General features: G+C 44.9%; 1 protein-coding gene across 1 annotated transcript in view; it reads right to left on the bottom strand.

Moving 5' to 3' along the window:
- FAM171A1 (family with sequence similarity 171 member A1) overlaps positions 1-19,557 on the bottom strand; it is a 144,592-nt gene that overhangs the window by 58,964 nt on the left and 66,071 nt on the right. The window contains 1 exon segment of the mRNA XM_032617629.1: positions 953-1,180. Within this exon segment, the coding sequence (XP_032473520.1) occupies positions 953-1,180 (228 nt within the window).

The raw sequence follows: 19,557 nt of genomic DNA, 5'->3' as shown, positions 1-19,557 counted from the left end.
GGTATCTTTTGTTATTTATAACAAGCCACTTACCATGGGAGTTTCAGTTAATATAGTAATTTTTGGAAGGCCCCTAGATAACCCAAGGATGGGGGCTGGTTGCCAGGGGAAGGAACCATGTGATTAGAGGGTTGGAACTTTCGGTCTCATTCCCCGCCCCACTGAGCTCCAGGCAGGAAAGGAGAGAGGGCTGGAGGTTGAATAAATCACTAATGGCAATGATTTAATCAGTCATGCCTACATAATGAAGGTTCCATAAAAAACCAAAAGGGTGGGGTTTGGTGAGCCTCTGGTTGGTGAACACTTGGAGGTGCTGGGAGGGTGGTGTACCTGGAGGGGATGGAAGCTCCACACCCCTTCCCACAGACCTTGCCCTACGCGTCTCTTCCATCCAGCTGTTCCTTTAATAGCCTTGTAATAAACTGGTAATCTAGTAAGTACCCAGCTGGTGTCACAGAATCCGCAAATTGCTGGATGTGTGGCAAAACACCCATGTTTGGTGATCAGAAGTGGAGTAGAGTGTTGAGAGGGGAAGAAAACACACAGCAGTGTTCTTCCTGAGCAGGTGAGAAAGGTGGGAAAGAGAAAGACAGTCTCACCGTCATTCCCCACCTTTTGGCCAGCCTTGGTCTCAGACCCTGAAGCAAGACGAGAAAGCCCCACTTCAGAGCACCGCCCCGATCCCACCGGCTGGTTACGATCAGTAAGGTACAGAGCGGAAACGCTGGGGAAATGAGTTCCATTAAATGGATGGTAACGTACAACCAGCTTCATACCGGGATCCCACCTTTTCCTGCACATAAGGGGCCCCAAAGCTAAGGCAGTGAATGAACAAGTATTTTCCTGATTGTCTGACTTAAACCCTTAACACTTACAAAATTGTTTCTATGTCTGACTCCATCCCTAGCCTGACTATAAGCCCTGTTTTACAGAAAGGTTAAGACCACCTTACCGGGTAACCGGATTGGCTTCCACGGGGCAGAGTTTGGCACGTAGGCGTGCTTTGTGGCGGTGACAATCAGCTGACTGCCCAGCTTATACTGGAATTTGAGGAAGGCGACGCCATCTGTCCCTGAGGTGCCAGAGGCGATGGAGACCTGGTTGGTGAAAATCTCAATGAGGGCATCGGGGACGGGCTGATGGGTGCTGGCGTCACTGATGTGGACCTTCAGGGTGACCTCTGGAAGAAGGACAGAGCAACAAAGAACAGTGGCTATTAATTGGGCAATTCCAACAGTGATTCTGCTATAACCGCGATAGGTAGTAGAAAGTGAGATAGGCTAAGAAAATCTCGATCTACATCCAAAATATAAATCATTTTAACCGGGAATGTTCTCTTCTTAGAGGTCCTTTTTTCACTTTACATGATTTCTTCCCTTCCTCAAAAACCACTGCCCATAACAAACTACTTTCCCCCTGGCTCCTCCCGGCTCACACGAACAAATAATTGAGAGGAAATTTCTATCCCTTTAAATAAACACAATGCTCTTTTATCCTGCCCAGCGCTGCTGGCAAACACAGCCTAAGCAAGGCTCGGGGCTGCTACAGAAAGACCCTGCAGGTGCTAAGATTTGCAGCAAAATTCAATGGTCCTGGTGAACACGGATGTGTAGAGCTCAGGGTTGCTGTGCTAGTAATCATGAAGACGTTACTGAAAAGTAGTCAAAAATACCTTTAAAAGGGAGGGACACACAGTGGAGAAGGTCAGAAGAAGAAAAAAATAAAAGTAAACATTTGAAAAGATGGCTGAAGTTGAGTTAGTAGTATTGCAAAACCAGAAAACGGATGTGGGAAACGGACTCCAAATTAACGGTAAAAATTACACTGGAATGAATACTTTTCATTTATTCATACAAGAGATGTGTATTGAACTGTTACCCACCCCTAGAATCATAAGCAACTGTGCACAGCTACAGCGGTGAAGGGAAGGGAGTAGAGAGGTAAGTGCTATGCCCAGGGGGCATCTGGTGGAGGCACCAAGGGGGCACTTACAGAACTGCACATGCAAAGGCCCAGAGGCAAGCGAAAGCCCTGCTTCCTGGAGAAACGGAAATAGGAAATAGGTTCTGAGAGCTGGAGGGGGAGTGTGAGGGGTACAAAGCCCAGGGAAAGACAAGGCTCGAGGGGCCAACAGGGCCAGATCAGATGTGGCTTTCTAAGTGACCTAAAAGGATTGCTCTTTATCCTAAGGGCGACCTAAAAGGATCGTTCTTTATCCTTCATTGTTCTTTATCTTTATCGTTCTTCCACCTTGGTAACTCGCTGGAAATCCAATTTATGCGTAGAAACACCTGGTTTTGGACAAAGGATGGACTCAGGGATTGGCAAGACTGGAGGACCGAGCAAATAGTTAAAAGATTTCTGTAATAACCCATCAAGAGATGGTGGTGGACCATGGTGGACATCAGTGAAGGGATGCTGATTCCAGATATATTCTAGAACGATCAGTGTATTCTGCTCCAAGAAACCCCTTTGCTAAGGTATGAAGGGAGTAAACGGTAGCCAGTGACCTAAGTTCACTAGCCGCTTAGAGGCGCTACTTGCCATACATTGTGAGCTGCCTCAGTTCTGAAAGCCTTCCTGGTGATTTGGGAGAGGGACGTGGGACAAGGAACCGGTGAGCAGGGAGGCTCACGTTTAAAGAACCACTGGAGAACCTCTGGCTCGGTGGAGAGACCATTGGGGAGGTCAAGCCTGGCTGGGGGCAACCTGAGAGTGAGGGGAGGAGGCGTCCAAGCCCCATGGGAACTGCCCAGCGTGCATCTCTAGCGTTCTAGGCAATTCACACTCTAGGTTTGACCCCTCGGCTCTACCAAGCTCTAGCCACATGGCCTTGGGCAAGTTACTTACGGTTTCCAGGTCTTGGTCTCCTCATCTGTAAATGGGGGATGATAACGACATATATCTCAGTATAATTACAAACACAAGCTAGTGCCATTACGTTATTCCAGTCACTATGCTTGAAAGCATTCGGTCACAGTGTCCAAGGGTCCCAGGACAGGGCACAGGGAGGAGAGCTGGAGGGGAAAAGGGTATGAAACTAAGTGGAGGGATGAGACATCCTTCTCGGGGGCTAATAAGTCAATATCCCAAGCTCTTCCCCAACTGGGGCCACTACACTGACTAGAGCTTCTTTGGTTCGAGAACTTCCACCTTGGTAACTTGCTGGCGATCTCATGATGCGAAAGCAACCTTTTCAATACTGCAAATTTCACTTAATCGATCATTTTCTCACCCTTTTTTCACATTACTGATGAGATAGGCTGGGAGCCAGGACCCTTTAGCAGAATGACTGCACCTGGACAAACGTCTCCTTGAGCAACAGAATAGAAAAGAAACTATAAAGGAATAAAAAGTAACTGCACGCATGCACAGTTGGGGCAATTATGAACAATAAGATACAAAAGGCCACACACCAACCGCCACTTCTTAGGGGCCGGGAGCAAAAGCAGGGCCCTGTGCATGGTCCCTGCACACAGCACCAGCAAGGGGGTGGGCAGACCACCGAAGCGACGTGTCCTGCCCGGCCCAGGAGACCTGCCCCTGTTGTTACCCCATTTAAGGAACCAGTTCACCCCTCCTCGGGGAGTGAGCAAGAGCCCCTATTACTTGCTTCTGCTCCCTCGTGCTGCAGCCTCCCCAACAGAACCTTGCCTGAAGTTTTCGGCTGGCCCCTCCTCAATTTCTACTGATTCAAGAGTCCAAGGGCTCGGGCAGTATCACTTACTTAATCCATTTCTTGACTAGATGACCCTACGGAACACCCTAAAGAATCCTAGACCTTGGTGCTATATAAGGTCTGCACCAAATAAATCTCTCAAAACCTTGTAGAGGGGCTTCCCCGGTGGTGCAGTGGTTAAGAATCCGCCTGCCAATGCAGGGGACACGGGTTTCGATCCCTGGCCCGGGAAGATCCCACGTGCCGCGGAGCAACTAAGCCCGTGCGCCACAACTACTGAGCCCGCGTGCCACAACTACTGAAGCCTGCGCGCCTAGAGCACATGCTCCGCAACAAGAGAAGCCACCGCAGTGAGAAGCCCGCGCACCGCAACGAAGAATAGCCCCCGCTCGCCGCAACTAGAGAAAGCCCGCGCGCAACAACGAAGACCCAACGCAGCCAACAATAAATAAGTAAGTAAATAAAATGCCTTAAAGATAAAAAAGCCAATTGATGAAACCATTTGTGGAAAGACAAAAAAAATAAAACCCAAAAACCTTGTAGAGAAAAAAAGTGCTACAGAACTGAACCTGGTTACTTCATACTACAGGAGAAAACTGCCAAAGAGATAAAATCAACATCAAGAAAATCAAGGATATGGCATTACAAAACATACTTAGTTGATTCTTCCAATCTTACCATTGTTATCTTAATGCAGGTTTGCAGTATGTACAAACACGCATTTGTTTTCTTATGAACTGGGGTCTTCCTTGTCCCAGATGGTATGGGAAGTTATACATGAATTAACATGTGCGTTAGCAGAAATCCTCTCAAACAGGGCAAGTGGGAAATGGCTTTGTAGCGTTGCAGTGATCTATGTAATCTCATGGTAGTGCAACATTTACTAATAAGTGGGATTACAAGGTTTCTGCTTTCTCTTAACTGTTTGCTGAGAAGGCAAAAGCAGCTGAGATTTGGAAAAAGCTAAAGGATTTGTGAATGAACACAAGAAAGGAGTTCTCCTATAATCAACGTCCTAGATTCTACCACTGGAATTGCTTCTAAAACGGGAAGCCTAGTTTATGTTCTGCAATTGTAGTCCTTGGAAGAGATTATGTAGCTACTTCTTTTGGTGTGCTAGGATGTGAAAACATGTCCACTATAGTTAAGAACTTACTACAGACCACTGGGGTATCATGTTTTGAAAACTTTTGCAATTTGCTTTATTCACATGACAGTACAGCATGAGCAGTCCTCTTGTTCAGTGGTTCTATATCTAGTTCATTTTTTTAGAAATGGACTTTATCTTTCAGAGTAGTTTTAGGTTCACAGCAAAATTGAGTGGAAGTCACAAGAAATGTCTCACTGGGGTATCATTTTTATAGAAATACTTATATTATCCATTCAACAGCAAATAAAATTATTCCCACTAAATAACAACCAGGGGAGTGATCTTATGACGAGGTGGAACACTATTAACTATTTATTAATCTCATCTTGGCAGATAAAAGGAAGCCCCTATACACGGCACAGACCTAAATGGCATTAAGATCCACTCCTGGGCATACATCCGGAGAAAACTAATTTCGAAAGATACACGCACCCTAATGTTTCATTAGCAGCAACTATTCACAATAACCAAGACCTGGAAGCAACCTAAGTGTCCCTCCACAGATGAATGGATAAAGAAGATGGTTACATATATACAATGCAATATTACTCAGCCATAAAAATGAATTGAAATAGGGCTTCCCTGGTGGCGCAGTGGTTGAGAGTCCGCCCGCTGATGCAGGGGGACACGGGTTCGTGCCCCGGTCCAGGAGGATCCCACGTGCCGGGGAGCGGCTGAGCCCGTGAGCCATGGCTGCTGAGCCTGCGCGTCCGGAGCCTGTGCTCCGCAACAGGAGAGGCCACGACAGTGAGAGGCCCGCGTACCGCAAAAAAAAAAAAAATAATAAAAAAAAAAAAAAAGAGAATAAAATAATGCCATTTGCAGCAACCTAGATGGATGGACCTAGAGATTATCATACTCAGTGAAGTAAGTCAGAAAAAGACTTACTTTTTTGATATGATATCACTTATATGTGGAATCCAAACCATGGCACAAATGAATTTATCTACAAAACAGAAACAGACTCACAGACATAGAGAACAGACTTATGGTTACCAAAGGGGAAAGGGGGGGAGGATAAATTAGGAGTTTAATAATAAATTAATAAATTAGGCATTAGCAGATACAAGCTACTATATACAAAATAGATAAGCAACAAGGCCCTACTGTATAACACAGGGAACTATATTCAATATCCTGTAATAAACCATAATGGAAAAGAATATGAAGAAGAATATATATACGTATACGTATATACATATATATATATATGACTGAATCACTGCTGTACAGCAGAAATTAACACAACCTTGTAAATCAACTATACATCAATTAAAAAAAATAAGATGCACTATGTTCCTTTGTTGGTCATGACAGCTGATGTATCCTGCTGAGACGGGGCACCTGATTATTAATCGAAGCTGGGGACATTAGTCTTTTACCTCTACCCTGAACATCCATCAGCAAGTTCTGCTGATTCTGATTCCGGAATATAGATCTCAAGCCGGCCTTTCTTTCCCATCCCTTGTTAACCACTGCTCTATCTCAGGCGTGGAAATCTATCCCCAGACTGCTGTTCAGCCTCTTCACAGAAATTGCCACTGTCTCAAGACCTGATTCCTGAGCTCCCACCGAAGCCAGTATTTCAGGGACGCCACCTGAAATACTGATCTCACCACTTCCTGTCTCCCTTCAAACCCGACAGTTCTCCCCACCAAATGTGGCCGAGGGCCAGATGTGGCCAGCTGCCTGTTTTGTGTGGTCCATAAGCCAAGAGTGGTTTTTCCACTTGTAAATGACTGGGGGAAAATAAATTCAAAGAATAATAGTGAAATGAAAATTACCTGAACTTGAATTGTGTGCATAAATAAAGTTTTATTGGAACACAGCCAGGCCCAGTGATTTACATATCGTCCAAGGCGGTTTTTGCATTTCGATGGTGGAGTTTAGAAGTTTTGACAAAGACCTGAGGCCTGCAAAGCCTGAACTATTTACTTTCGGCCCTGTAAAGAAAGATCTGCCCACCCCTGACCTACACGATCCATTTTAAGGCACCCAAGGTCCTCCACAATCCAGTTCCACCTGATCCCCACATACCACAGGCCCCAGACACTGTCCCCTACGTTTCCTACTTTCCTTCCTGCTGCTGCCTCTCATCTGTGTAGGAAATGCCGTTGTCCAACTTCGCTCTCCTGTCGCTAATGCCTGTTCATCCTTTAAAAGCCCTAGTTAAGGTTTATTTGAGAAACTGCTCCCAACTCACCAACTGCTCTCCACCACTGGGTTAGAGGCCCCTCACCTGGGTCCTCAGCACTGCATACACTCAGACTGCTCCCTCTCTGTTCCATCCCAGCCCGCTCTTATTGCCACACCAATAATGTGGGTAGACAGCGGTGAATGGACCCCCAACGCTGAGGAGCTCTTGGCTTTAGACATTAGATAAATAAAGACCAAGTATAATTACAAACTGGGAAAAATGCCTCCAAGGAAAGCTGGGTACCACAGGACAGCAGGATGGAGGAGAGCTGAATTTCAACTGCGAAGGCCTTTCAGGAGATGTCACGTAAGCTCAGGCCTGAAGGATGCACAGGAACCCACCAGGCAAGGGGGGCGCAGGCGGGGCTACAGACACCTGGAGGTGAGAATGACCTGGTTGCTTAAATGGAGTTAGGACCAACGTGGAGGGAAATTCCGGAGAACAGCTAACCGTCGCCTAAGACTGCAGTGTGGGAGCCACCAGCCACAGGGGGGAGTGTCAATTTAAGTTTAAATTCATTAAAATGAAATTAAATTAGAAATTGAGCTCCTGGATACACCAGGCACATTTCAAGTCCTCAAGCGCCATGTGTGACCAGTGGCTCTCATACTGGACAGCACAGAGAGAACATTTCCACCAACACAGAAACTTCTACCAGACGGCACTGATGATGCATTACAAACGCTCACCTCAGAGTCTGAGTAAAGAGATCCAGGGTATCTGGGTGGCTCAACAAACTCCCAAGGAAAGCACATCAAGTGTGATTCTGCAGCCCCCCTGGATCTGACCTTGACTCGAGGCCCCTGCAGTGAACTTTCAGGTTCCATGTGTTCTCCACCCACAGCCAATTACCTCCCAGACTCAGCTCCTACACGGCTCCCCACCCGCAATTCGAGGAGCTGCAAGGGGGCAGGCTCTTTGGGCTGTTTCTTTCCTCGGCAACCTCCCCCCACAAACCCATTCCCGGGGCTCCTCCCTCACCTCCTGAGCCTATGCTTAAATGAGGCCTTGACTGACCACTAGTTATGTCTTTTAAACTTTTATTGTGGAAATGTTAGAACACATATAAAAGTAGAAAAAACAGTATGAGGATCCCCCCAGTATTGATAAGCTTCATTCTTGTCTCATCTGTGCTCCCCGCACCCGATTTTCCCTTCCCTCCCCTCCCCCTCCCTCCCTCCACTCCCCCTTCCCTTCCCTTCCTTTTCCTCCTTCCTTTCGTCATTCTTTCCTTCCCTTCCTCATTTTTTTTTTTCTGAAACATTTTGAAGCAAATCCCAGACATCATAACATTAGGTCACATTATTTCCCCATAAATACTTCAGTTTACAACAGATGAGGATTTTTAAAACAAATACCCCAAATGCCATTAACAGGCCCAGTTTATAGAACCACCTCTCTATATTGTCTCATACCCAGCAAATCTTCAATTTTCTCTGATTGTTTCAAAACAATCGTTTTCACAATTCTGCCCATCCTCTCTAAAATGTCAATCCCAGCGTCTCCCTGAACTTCTGATATTATCGTGCTCTGCCTTCTCTTCTATGCGTTACACTTATTGATTCTAACATGTTTCTAATATATATGTGTATTAACTGACTCTTCTGGGACATAAACTTTGAGAGAGCTGTTTTGTCTGTTTCTCTTCCCTTCTTTACTCAGGTATCCCAAGCACATAGAATAGTCTCTGGCACATAGGCCCTCAATATCTATGCTGAATGAATTACTAAAAGTAACAAGCATTTCTGGGTATCATCTGGTATATGGCCTAAATATACCTGTTTTTTGTTGTTGTTCCACTGATTTCTTATTCATTTTTGCTTTATTATTATTACTATTAATTAATTTATTTTGTTTTGGCTGTGCCGCATGGCTTGCGGGATCTTAGTTCCCCCACCAGGGACTGAACACAGGGCCACGGCAGTGAAAGCGCTGAGTCCTAACTACTGGACCACCAGGGAACTCCCCATCATTACTGGGTTTTTTTTTCTCATTATTTTTTTAAATAGAAACTATCAAAATTCATTTGAGGAGCATTAATCAATCCAGATAACTAATTAATTGTACTTAATCGAAAAATATTGATCAGCTATTATGTGCTTGATATTACACTAGGGACTGTGGAAGATGAAAGAGAGAAGAAAAAAGACATGGCTACTGTTTTTAAGTTTACAGTGTTTTGGGGGGTAAGGGTGGGGAGAGGTAAGACCGATCCACGTGCCAGAGAGCAAAAAGGCTGAAGCTGGATAAGACAGAGGAAAAAAAAATAGAGCAAAAAAGAGACTAAGAGCGTCTGGAGTTTACAAACACAAACACAAACTAACAAAGAAAAAAGATCTGAAAGTACCTAGAGAAGTAGAGGTGATGTAGGGGTGATATTAACAATTTAAAAAGGGGCACCATTGGCTACACAAGCATGTATGGTGTGAATACTGGCCGTGATCATGGTTCATTGAATTCAATGGGGCAATGCTTCTTGGAAGAGAAGCAAGTTGAAGCTGAGACTGGAAGGGCGGGTGGTACAGGAAGATGAACCCTGATGGCCAGCCCAGCATTTTCGGAAGATTTCAGTATGTTCCTCCATCACATGTTTGGTCTAAGGCAGAAGCCAGAGACTTGTTTTCCCAGCCGCCCTGGTAGCTAAGATGGAGGAATGGATTTTGGCCTTGCTAACCTAACTTCTGCCAATCTACTCCACCCTCATGCTGGATTTTGATTTAGAAGACAGCAGGTGCTAGAGCAGGTGCTAACAACAAGGCCCTACTGTAGAGCACAGGGAACTATGTTTAATATCTTATAATAAACTATAATGGAAAAGAATCTGAAAAATATGTATACATATAACTGAGTCATCTTGCTGTACACCAGAAACTAACACAACATTGTAAATCAACTACACTTCAATAAAATTTTAAAAATAATAAAAAAGAAGAAGGTGCTTTTTCTGACCGAGGGAGACGTCTGGTTGGGGGCAGCCGTGTGAGCGGCCCCGTCTCAGGGCAGGAGGGCAGTGAGGTGGTCCCAGCTCAGTCTCCTTATATGGCTGTGCACTTCGTCCTCACAGGAGTTTTGTGAGCTCCCTAGCTGGAGTGGGAAGCGGTGGGTTGCACCCCTCAGGTTCTGTGCTGTCCTGGGATGACTCTATACGACAGAGGACCATCTCTTTGAAATTGCACCCACCTGGTTCTCCTCCCACCCCCTGGCCTTCCTTCTCAGTATCTGTGATGGTTAATGGTATATGTCAACCTCACGGGGCCATAAGGGTGCCCAGATGTTTGGTCAAACATTATCCTGAGTGTGCCTGGGAGGGTGTTTCTGGAGGAGATGAACATTTAACTAACCAAAGCAGCTCAGCCTCCCTCATGTGGGTGGGGCTCGCCAATCAGTTGAAGGGCTGAAGAGAACAAAAAGGCTGACCTTTCCCAGAGTAAAGGGAGACTTCCTCCTGCCTGCCAGCCTTTGAACTGGAACATCGGCTTTTTCCTGCTTTCAGACTTGAGCTGAAATTTCGGCTCTTCCTGGATCTCAAGCCTGCCAGCCTTTGAACTAGAACTTACACCACCAGCTCTCCTGGGCATCCAGCTTGCTGACTCACCCTATAAACCTTGGGACTTGTCTCCATAATCACAGGAGCCAATTCCTTAGAATAAATCTCTTCCTAAATGTCCGTGCATCCTACTGGTCCTGTTTCTCTGGAGAACCCTGAAAACCACAGTCCCCATCAGGGGTTCCAATTCTGCAGCACGGTGGGTGGACCCGTGGGTGTGTGGCTCAGACCTCTTCTTGCATCACACCTCCACTAGGATTCAGAACTCCTTTGCTCTTGGCAGGTTGGAAGAGTTTGACTCTGCAGGCACGAACCAGTCCATTTTCGAAGAGCACCTGCTTGATGGGTAGAGCACTAAACATTCTCTTTTAGTCCAGCATGACCTTCTCAACATCTCCTTTCTATTGGCCACAGACTCAGAACTCAATGCGACAAGTCTGTTTCAGACTGCTAGTTGGAGAGGAGGCACCCACACAGCAATTTAAAGCAAACATAACGGCAGGGCCAAGAGGAAGGAATCGCAGTGCATCCTTCACAGGTGCAGTTTAACAGAACTGCCTGCAGACACTGGGAGGCCACGCAGCAAGCATGCCTTGTCTTCTCCCCTTTCAGCTTCAACTAATAATTCACGGCTTTAGTTATTTTTCTACAAATGACAGAAGCCAGTTATTTCATAACTTCTCACGCAGACTCCAAAACCAACATTCTCCATCTAACAGTCACCTGCTAACAGGTACTACTCCGGATCACAGCGCCCTCTGTGGCTGTCACTGGGAGCACAGCTGAGAGGACCACTCTCGCCGGCGGAATGAACAGCCTCCGGGCTGTTCGAACAAACTCTGGCTCATCATGCAAGGGAAAGTGAAGCCTGTGGGCTCCATCTTTTTTTTTTTCTTTCTTTCTGTGAAGATTTTGGCTCCCTCGGACCATTCTTCATGCCTTTTTATATTCCCTCAAATTGGCCTTGATTCTGGGCTTTTAATTTTTTTCTTCCCTTTTGGTGTTTAGAGCTGTTGGTTTCCACAGCAACCCACCTCGTTGGGAACCCAGTGTTTGCTGGGTTGGCCGTGGGGCTCTGTGGAAAGAAAGTCCGTTTCCACCAGCAGATCAAGCAAAGGCTTTTATCCCAAGCTGCCTGGACCCCCTGTGGCTGCCAACCACCAGGGAAAGCAGCAGAAAAGCAAGTCACTCGACTCAGAGCCTCCAGCACTGTAATTAGTTATACTTAACCCAAATTCAGGGGAGTCACAACGGATTTCCATCTCTTAAGTCAAAATATAAAAAATTACTCGCTCACTTAAAAACATTTTCTAAATGGGAGGTTACATTTAAAATGTTACCAGAACTTTGCTCTAAGAGATCCTGCCCTATATTACTTGGTGCTAACGCTTAACAGTATCCGTATACGTGGAATTGCCAGTCCTTATACAGCAATTCCAGGTACATCCTGAGCTGCCCAACACGTGAAGGGGCAGCTTTCTATCCACTTATTTGATTTCTTTTAGAAACATGAAAGGTTTACCTTGCTTTGTAACCTGATGAGAGGAGAATGCGCTTAGTTACACTAGTGTTTCCTTATAATTTATTTTCTCTGGTCTCACAGAACGTACATGCATCTTATATAGTGCTCGATTTTATTTTCTTCCCCAAATTAGTGACTCATATCCTTCAAGCAAATTATGTTTTCTAAAAAAGACCTATCCATAATATTATAGATTGTATAATATTAGCTATCATCTATAATATCGTGCATTATATAATCTGTATTAACATATATTAATATATCAGTTATTAATAAATTATATTAATATAGTGTATACATATGTTATATGATAACAATATAGCAATATTAATAATCGCATTATATATTAATTATATAATTATACTAGGTATTAATATATCACATGCATTAGATACTAACATTAGTTATATTCTGTATTATATAAATTAACATATAGTGTACTACAGGATGTTATATAAATATTATGACATATTCTTATATTGATATATTATCTATTATATATAATAAAGTATACAATATAGCTCAATAAAAATCTGCTACAGTTTGTACATCCTAGGACTCCCTGATACCCAGTTTCTAGCTGCACTAAAGCTTTTGGCAATTTTTGTGTATTTTCATCCTAAAAATAATATTCAGTTTGGTATTCTGCGAAGAAGAGAAGGGACGGATGCAGGCAAGTGTCAGGGGACACGTGTGCTGGCACTAGTCCCTCCTAGCGTCACTGATGTTCCCCTCAGCGCCTGTTCTCTATTCAAGCAACTTTGGCTCTTGACCGTACCAAGCGCTGCCCTAAAACCTCTCTATCAAGCTGCGGTCACAATATCTGACACAGAATTCCCACCCACACGAGGCTTTCCTTGTAAAAGTGTCCCTCAGTTTTCAGTGGAGGATTGTGATCTCCGTACCTCCATTTGAATTTCTACCCACTTGAAAAAGCATATGAGATATGTTTGCTGCGGCAGCCCTGGGAACTCAGGATCTCATTTTGTGCCTTTCTGTGTTCTCCAGTTTCTGGCAACTGACTCCTACCTGAACTTCATGAAAAGACGGCTCCGTGGTGACTCACGGTCACAGCTTCAGTTTGGAACACGGACGAGAGCCCTGTGTAAGCAGCCAACGAGGGCTGTCCCCAGGCGCCCTCCTGCTGGCCGCCCGCCTTCCGCAGGGCACGTGCTTTGAGCTTATTCACCATCACTATCTCTGCAGGCTCTGCACACGAACATTCACCTCAACCCCTCGTGTCTGTCCCTCCCAGACATGAACTTCCGTCTTGGCAGGGCTGCTAGGATCCCTGGGGCCGTAAATCAGTGGATTCCTCCCTCTTCCCGTAAGACGTATGTGTGAGGATCACACCAATGATCATCTTGTTAACAACGCTTTTTAACCGACATCGTCAAGTTGCCAAGAATGTCGAAATACACAATAAACATTCATCACAGAAGTATGGCAATTAAAGAAGCTCTGATAAATGCATACAGGATACATGATACACACATGTATGACATGTATGACATCGACCTTTTCGATGACTTTTCAAGTGACAGGATGCCTTCTTCTCCCCACATGAAACACTCTATAATGGAAATAGAAAATGCAATACTCAAATGCCAACAACCTCCTACAACTTTTTGGATAAGGATGCTGTTAGGTTTATCTATTCACCAATAAGTTAAATGGCAGGAGTCATTCTCTGTTATTGCGCCTGGTACAACATGAGACTTTCTGAGGCTGGTTCCACATACAGGTTATGCTATAAAAGTAACTATAAAGTGATTACACTCTTGCCACTAATCAAGGGGTTATTTAGGTTAAACGTCCCAGGATAACCTGAAAACCATTGCTGGATATACCTGATTGAACTGTACAACTTACGTATATAACCAAGTGCTCCCAAGCAAAATAATTTCACAGTGTTTCTATGATCTCACCTAAAAAATTATCTGACAGCAAATGCCACTGACACAATCCCAGTTTTTTAAAAATGGCAGCAGGAATCATGTAGATTTCACTTTAAAGCACTACATGAAAATATGACTGCTTGTCTTGGGGGAAACCTCTGAAAAAAATTCAAACCGATTTAAAATAAAAGAAAGCTTTAACTGTTCAAAAGTAATTAGAATTGAAGCAGTTATTGAACACCAGAATGATGCTAAACATAGCTAAAAAGAAAAGTTGTAGTTCCAACTTTAAAGAACTTTTCCAGAAAAATCAATGCATATATATAAACCTAACAATTTCCTCGTTTTCTCAGATATGGGAAAGTACGTAACAACTACAACAGGAAAATGTAAATACGGTAAATGTTTCTCTAAGCTTCGCACAATCTCCTTCACGATTAAACAAGAGAATAATGATGATGCAATACTGCCTTGAAAGAGGACCCACAAGTATTTGTAAGGAAATTACCATAGAAACCACTTGAACATGACTTCAGTTTTGTTGGTATTTTAAACTTGTCACAGAGGCATAAAAGTTCCCTTAAGAGAATTCAGAAGAATCCAGAAACCATGAAGTTAATCAGCAATATTAAGCACGTCTATAAAATTTACATACACACCTCAACCAAGCTTTAAAGATGTGTTGGAAGATGCTTGTGGATAGGTTGCCAAGGGAACCTGGTGGAGGAAAAATTCTGCGTGCATGTGTGTGTGTGTGTGTGTGTGTGTGTGTGTGTTTGTGTCTTTCCAGATCTCCTTATATTTACAGATATGCATTTTTTTTTTTTTTTTTGCGGTACGCAGGCCTCTCATTGTTGTGGCCTCTCCCGTTGCGGAGCACAGGCTCCGGACGCGCAGGCTCAGCGGCCATGGCTCACGGGCCCAGCCGATCCGCGGCATGGGGGATCCTCCCGGACCGGGGCATGAACCCGTGTCCCCTGCATTGGCAGGCGGACTTCCAACCACTGCGCCACCAAGGAAGCCCCAGATATGCATTTTTAATACGTCTGTCCAGGGCTTGGTCAAGACCAAGATTACATGGCATTTCTTTTGAATCAGAAGGCTTCAGATGTTTATTATTAAAAGAAATCTGTTTTAGCAAGTCATTTCTCTCTCTAGGAAGAGACCAGTTAGAAAGTGCTAAATGGAGCTGGCTGGGAGAAAGCTGACATTAAGTACTTTTAGAATTTAAAAAAGGGTCAAAAAAGGCAAGCAGAAGAGGCTCACTGGAAGGCTGTGAATGGCCCAAGTGTGTGAGGCTCGCTGGTACTTGAAGTACATGAGAGAAAGATAAAGGTCCTTGAAGCAGCGGTAGTGAGAGCAGTGGTTATCTTTCCAAAGAAAGAGATATCTAACAAGCTACAGTGAACCGATTATTAAAATCTTCTTTTCGGAACTGTAAATGGAAAGTAACCTTTAAAAATTGTATAAAAATTAAAAATTTTTTAAAATATATTTAAAAAATTTTATGTACCCATAAAATTTTTCCTTTCCTGTTTCAGAAGAAGCTTAATTATCTGGGGCACTTCAGGGTCTTCCATGTGCACATACCTGACTACCGGGGAGTGTGTACAGAACGCATGGCTCACAGCCAACCTATCTGGGGTCGGCTACCAGGCTCCTCGCTTAGGAGCTGTGTGGTCTCAGTCAAGTCCATCAGCCTCCTGGAGCCTCCATTTCTTCAACCATAAAACAGGGGTTCCAACTGCCTTGAAAACATTGTAGGATTCGCAGGACGGGGATGACGTGTGTAAGGCGTCTGTGGGCACAAGGTCATTCCTTATCTTGCCTCCTTGCCAGTATCCCTCTGACTTTACCTGGTGAAACAAAATCTCAAAACCACCCCTCACAGCCCTTCCTCCTCCAAAAGCCTCTCGATGGGAGAAAAATTAAAAGACTGTGTTTTTCAGAGCACAGGGCTTGGGGCTCTGACCACCTGGATTTGAGTCTCATCTCTCCACTTACTGCTTCGTGCTCTTAACTGGAGTTTTCCTGTCTGGAGAAAAATGGGGGTGATGCCCCCCCGTAACCATCTCAGGGAGCTGTCGTGAGACAGTAAGGGTAAGGTGCTGGCATGCAGCATAGCACACAGTGGGGGCTTAATGAGCTTCCTCTCTCCCAGCATTTGACTCTGAAACAAGGATCATCGAGGGTCTTCAGGAAGTGTATAAAAGCCCTCCCGAAAAGGTTCATGCAAGGAGCTGACCACAGCTGAGTACGGTTCACGGAAGATTCCCTTTCTCCTTCACACCCACTGCTGACAATTCCCAAGGTGACAGGGAGCTGGAGGGGTGGCAAAAGTCATTGTTAGGCTCTGCTGAACATGAATTCTCCCTGGGCTCTTGCATTTCTGCACACTTCGTGAGCCAGGCACTGATTACCCTGGTTGTGGACTCTCTCTTCAAGGATGTTTGTTTAAATGCAGGGCAGGGTGTGGAGAAAAGGGAGCCCTCCTGCACTGTTGGTGGGAATGTAAATTGGTGCAGCCACTATGGAGAACAGTATGGAGGTTCCTCAAAAAACTAAAAATAGAATTACCATATGATCCAGCAATCCCACTCCTGGGCATATACCCTGAGAAAACCATAATTCAAAAAGATACACGTACCCCATGTTCATAGCAGCACTGCTCACAATAGCCAAAACATGGAAACAACCTAAATGTCCATTGACAGATGACTGGATAAAGAAGATGTGGTACATATATACATCGGAATACTACTCAGCCATAGAAAAGAACGAAATAATGCCATTTGTAGCAACATGGATGGACCTAGAGATTATCGTACTCATGAAGTACGTCAGAAAAAGAAAGACAAATACCGATATCATTTATATGTGGAATCTAAAATATGGCACAAATGAACCTATCTACAAAACAGAAACAGACTCATAGACATAGAGAACAGACTTGTGGTTCTGGGGGACAGGGGAGGGAGAGGGATGGAGTGGGAGGTTGGGATTAGCAATGCCAACTTTTATATATAGAATGGATAAACCTTATAATGTTCTAATTAACACCGATATTTACGAAATCCAACTTATAGGGGTTTTCTAAGAAATTTAAAAGCTTTCACAATTTAACTTTCTTGCTTCATCTGAGGGGGAAGAAAAATCTGACTCTCCTGAACAACAGCGTACTTGGTCCTTGTGACGTTTTTCCACAGCGATCGTCAGCACACAATATTTTCCACACTGTTTACGTTTATAGAATTGGTTCTTCGTTTGTGCCAAATGGATCAACATTTTGCCTTCTAACTTTCATAGCTCGTGTACTGGCATCAATGTCAATAAAGGGATTTTATTTTCCGCTCTTGCCTTGAAAAATAAGAGCTCCACGCTATTCACAGCCAACTCGGTTAATAATTCTGCAACGTAAGATGGATAATTTTTCCAAGTTGTAGCACAGAAGGTCTGCCATGTTTTGTCTTATACTTGGAAGTCGATGCTATTTTTAGCTCTGCCTTCACAAAGGCATTATTTATTATTATTTTTTTTTGCGGTACGCAGGCCTCTCACAGCTGTGGCCTCTCCCGTTGCGGAGCACAGGCTCCAGACGCGCAGGCTCAGCGGCCATGGCTCACAGGCCCAGCCGCTCTGTGGCATGTGGGATCTTCCCGGACCGGGGCACGAACCCGTGTCCCCTGCATCGGCAGGCGGACTCTCAACCACTGCGCCACCAGGGAAGCCCACAAAGGCATTATTAAATGTCACCTGTCGAATGGGTCACAGGTGTAGAGTGCACAGGGAATAGTCATTTGGTGCAGGCCAAGAACTCAAAAGTTCTAAGAGTGGCAGGGCCAATGACTGCATCCCAAAGGCACCCCACTGGCCCAAGGTGTTCAGGATACAAATGTAGGCAGGGAAGTCCACATATGAAAGAGATTAAAGTGAAGTTCCAGGGCGGCCCATGGCTGATGACTTTCCCTGCACATTATCAGGGAGGGAGAGACTGCCGGTGACTGAAACTTCTGCGAACCTGGGGATGGGGGCAAAGTAGTGGGAGTTGTGGGAGGCTTCACCTCCACGAGGAAGAAAGAATGAGCTCTTGGCTGTGCTATAGCCTTTACATCTCCACTGCATCCATGAGGAGCTGGAGTTTCTCATTCAAGGTGACAGAGCTGGTTTGTACCTGAGATGGGACAGTCAAGGTTGGCAGGTGTACGAATCATGTCTTTTTATTCTGTACTTTGATGCTTTGACATCTTGGGGCTTTGCTGACTCTCATGGGACTGCAATTCCTAAGGCTAGTTGATTCCTAGTGATAGCAAAGTACTATCTTGGAGGGCCCACGTTTGAGTTGCCTTCAGATGCAAACTAACCCACCCAGAACACACACCCACACCCACCTCCTTCATGGGACTCAATTCCAGCCCCAGGCCACTATCCACATGCTCTAATCTCCCCGGGGCCTGATATCAGACAACTACAGACAGTTCCCATGCCCCAGAGACTACGAAATCATTTAAACTACACAATCCTAACCCTGCCTGGCCTGCTTACTCGGCTTCACCCATTCCTTCCCGAGAAAACCACAATAAAGGCTCTTGTCCTGTGCTTTCCCCTCAGTCCCTCTGCCTCCTAACTGTCCCTGGTGCTTCCCCATGTGTCCCCCTGTGGAGTGATGTACCCCTTCTTCTTGGGAACTGTTGAGTATAACAAAGTATCTCTTCAAGGGCAGTCAGCTCCTGGTCTGTTGGCCTCCCCATACCTGAATAATAATACGATTTATATTTTAAAACAGTGGATGACTCAAGGTTTTCCTGGCTGAGGATAAGCCATGAACAGAGAATTGGTGCAGAATTAGTTAGGATTACACTCGTGATGACGAAGAACTTTCTAAAAGGTCTCGGATGCATGAAGAAACAGTATGTTCCATATCACAGAAAATACTTCGGCAGCAAGAGGAGAAGAGGGTTTGTCAGCCAGGCACAATAGAGCGCTTAGGTCAGACCTGGTGAACTCTAAGTTACCTTCCAGACTCTGTGACAGCTATAAAGGACCTCATGTAGTAGGCAGTGAATGAGGAATTGCAGACCCTCAACCGTTCAGGGTGACTGAAGATTTCTGAGCAGGGGAGTGAAGCAATTACATTTTTAACACTATGCAAAATGGACCACAACAGAAAGAGACTGTTGGCAGAAGAAATAATGGGGGGATTCCTGGTGAAGTCCAGTCCCAAGACCACAGAGAGAGGCTCGCTGGTGCATATGTGGGGTGCATAACAGTGGGGACAGAAATAGGAGGAAGAGTAAACCTGAACTTGAACTGACCCCCCTTCTCAACACAGGTGAGGAGAGAGACCTGGACAGAGGCTCTGAGTGGAAGAGATTCAATATATCACGAGGGCACGGTCTGACAGCATTGGACAGTGACCTGCAAAGGACCCACCCGAGCGGTCCACGCATATTATGATCGTGGGTTTCACATTCGCGTGCAAGAAATGTACAGACATTTCTTGCCAGGACCCACCCCCATCTTCACACCCAGAAGCACATTTATCTGAATCGGTTGATGTAAAAAGA

The sequence above is a fragment of the Phocoena sinus genome, chromosome 2 (genome assembly GCF_008692025.1).
Source record: "Phocoena sinus isolate mPhoSin1 chromosome 2, mPhoSin1.pri, whole genome shotgun sequence".
Lineage (NCBI taxonomy): Eukaryota > Metazoa > Chordata > Mammalia > Artiodactyla > Phocoenidae > Phocoena > Phocoena sinus.
This window is presented reverse-complemented; position numbering and strand designations above follow the sequence as displayed.